Source organism: Eleutherodactylus coqui, chromosome 13 (genome assembly GCF_035609145.1).
Source record: "Eleutherodactylus coqui strain aEleCoq1 chromosome 13, aEleCoq1.hap1, whole genome shotgun sequence".
Taxonomy (NCBI): domain Eukaryota; kingdom Metazoa; phylum Chordata; class Amphibia; order Anura; family Eleutherodactylidae; genus Eleutherodactylus; species Eleutherodactylus coqui.
In genome coordinates, this window is record NC_089849.1 from 60,533,335 (window position 1) to 60,535,694 (window position 2,360).

Sequence of the window (2,360 nt, forward strand, 5' to 3'; positions counted from 1 at the left end):
AAAAACATAAAATTATTTTCTGCCCCCATCTTCTAAAAGCCATAATTTTTTTAATTTCCTGCTGACATAGTTGTGTGGGGTCTGTTTTTTGCGAGACATCCTATAGTTTCAATTTGCACCCTTTTGAAGTACATAAAACTACAGGATGTAACTTTTAGTAGGTTACTAATTACGCATAAACCCAAGTAGGTTTCCTAAACATAACAATGGGTTATATGTATCACCAATAGCCTGCATATCTACTGTCTAGTAAAGCACATTTTCTACTAACAGAATTCACAATTCCCAATTTTTTGTAGTCTACCTCATCTACTATATCTTCATTGTATTTACATTGAATATCAATCTTATGTTCTAGATTTAAAAAGTCTGATAATTCAATATGTTTACAACTAACCAAACAGAAGTGATGGAATTCATTCTATTCAGTTTCGGAAACTTTCACAGCTTCCGTATTGTGTTCTTCATTCTTTTCTTGACTATCTTTCTTTCTACAGTTTTGGGAAATCTTCTTATCATCATCCTAGTTTCCACCAATGTCCAGCTCCAGTCCCCCATGTATTACTTCCTTTGTCATCTTTCTTTTTCTGACCTTATGATGTCTACAAATATTGTTCCCAACATGCTTGTCACTGTTCTATCCAGAGGGAAAAAGATTACTTTTATTGACTGCATCACCCAATTATACTTCTACAGCGGTACAATTGTTACCGAATGTTTTCTTCTTTCAGTGATGTCCTATGATCGATACTTGGCCATCTGCAACCCTTTACGTTACTCTAGTATCATGGACTTAAGATGCCAGATTTTTCTTTCACTATGGCCATGGTTGCTGGGTTTTACTTGTAATCTTTCTATAGTCTTTCATATATCAAATTTTATTTTTTGCAAAGACAATATCATTGACAATTTCTACTGTGACCTTTTACCTCTTCAGCAGCTTTCTTGCTCGGACACTTCACTTGTAGAACTGGAAGCATTCCTAAATTCTATGCCACTACTTCTTGTTCCTTCTGGTTTCATCATTGTAACCTATGTGTATATATTCTACACCATAGGTAAGATACCATCTTCAATTGGCAAACAGAAAACCTTTTCTACCTGCAGTTCTCACCTTATTGTTGTGGGGACTTTTTACGGGACACTAATATCTAAATACATGATCCCATCTAAAGAACGTTCATTGTTCGTTAGTAAGATTAGCTCTTTACTGCCTACAGTATTTACTCCTCTATTTAACCCAATAATATATAGCCTGAGAAACAAAGACATAAAGGCAACGCTTAAAAAAAGGTTTTGGCTCATCATGAGACTTTTTAGTTAACTCTAGAGAAGAGCGAGCACCAAAATGCTTGGGTGCTCGTTGCTCGATTCGAACTTTTCGTAATGCTCGAGAGCTCGTTTCGAGTAACGAACCCCATTGAAGTCAATGGGTGACTTGAGCATTTTTGTACGGGACTGATGCTCCGCATAGCTGATGACTTATCAAACACCAGAAAACATCAGAAAGTCATGGAAACACCACAGAAACGGATAGAGAAGGGCAGGAGCAGCATGCATGGCTGCCTCTGAGGCTCCCAGGTCCCACAATTAAGCCAAAATGGGGGCAAGAGTCTGGTGTCACCCCCCTAACAACTTACTTCGGACAAACCCTCATTAGCAAGGCACACGCGCTGGCACATCTTCGCTAAGCACCACACTACCTGCAACCATTGACAAATACTGCCTGGGGTGACAGCGCTGCTTCTTCTCCTGGGTTACATGCTGGCATTGCTGTCCAACCCACCGCATAACCCTGCATCCACAGCGCAGACAAAAGTTTCCCTGCACAGCGTTCAGCTTGCCTCATGCCACACGCTCACTTCATAGCCACACGACCCTCATGTCTATTTATAAGTGCGTACTGGATGAGGAGGAACCAGAGGCACACACTGCAGAGGGTTGGCAGGGCTAGGCAGCGGCCCTCTTTAAAAGTGTAGGCGATAGCCCACATTGCTGTTGAGAATTTATGATAAATTGATGTACAATCATCATTCCAATCCCGTGCCACCTCCATCACAAAATTGTCAGGAGCCGCAAACGTGGGCAAAAAAGGGGACTCAGGTGCCAGCCCAGCACTTCTACACATCTCCACAATTCAGCAATACTCTGTGTAGGAAGCACATGATCGGACCCAGGTTCAGGCTCGGGCCCAGCCTCCACCTTGTGTGACCCAAGGTGTCGCGAGTTACATAGCAATTGGAAATCCATGTGTCCCCACACAATTCATTCTGTGTAGGTGTCAGATAGCTCAACACCACAATTGGAAGTCTTTGAGTTCCTTGGGCTCGCCTATGGCAGAGTTTCACCCCGCCAAGGAC

At 41.8% G+C, this 2,360-nt stretch overlaps 1 protein-coding gene across 1 annotated transcript; it reads left to right on the plus strand.

Moving 5' to 3' along the window:
* The first annotated feature begins 382 nt into the window (after nt 1–382).
* LOC136587379 (olfactory receptor 8I2-like) lies at nt 383–1,324 on the plus strand. The gene has a single exon (XM_066585951.1). It carries the CDS (start codon nt 383–385, stop codon nt 1,322–1,324), a length of 942 nt encoding a protein of 313 aa, XP_066442048.1.
* Nucleotides 1,325–2,360: the final 1,036 nt, after the last annotated feature.

Coding starts and splice junctions, on each gene's coding strand:
- LOC136587379 (XM_066585951.1), top strand. CDS start 383: ATGTTTACAACTAACCAAACAGAAGTGATGGAATTCATTCTATTCAGT.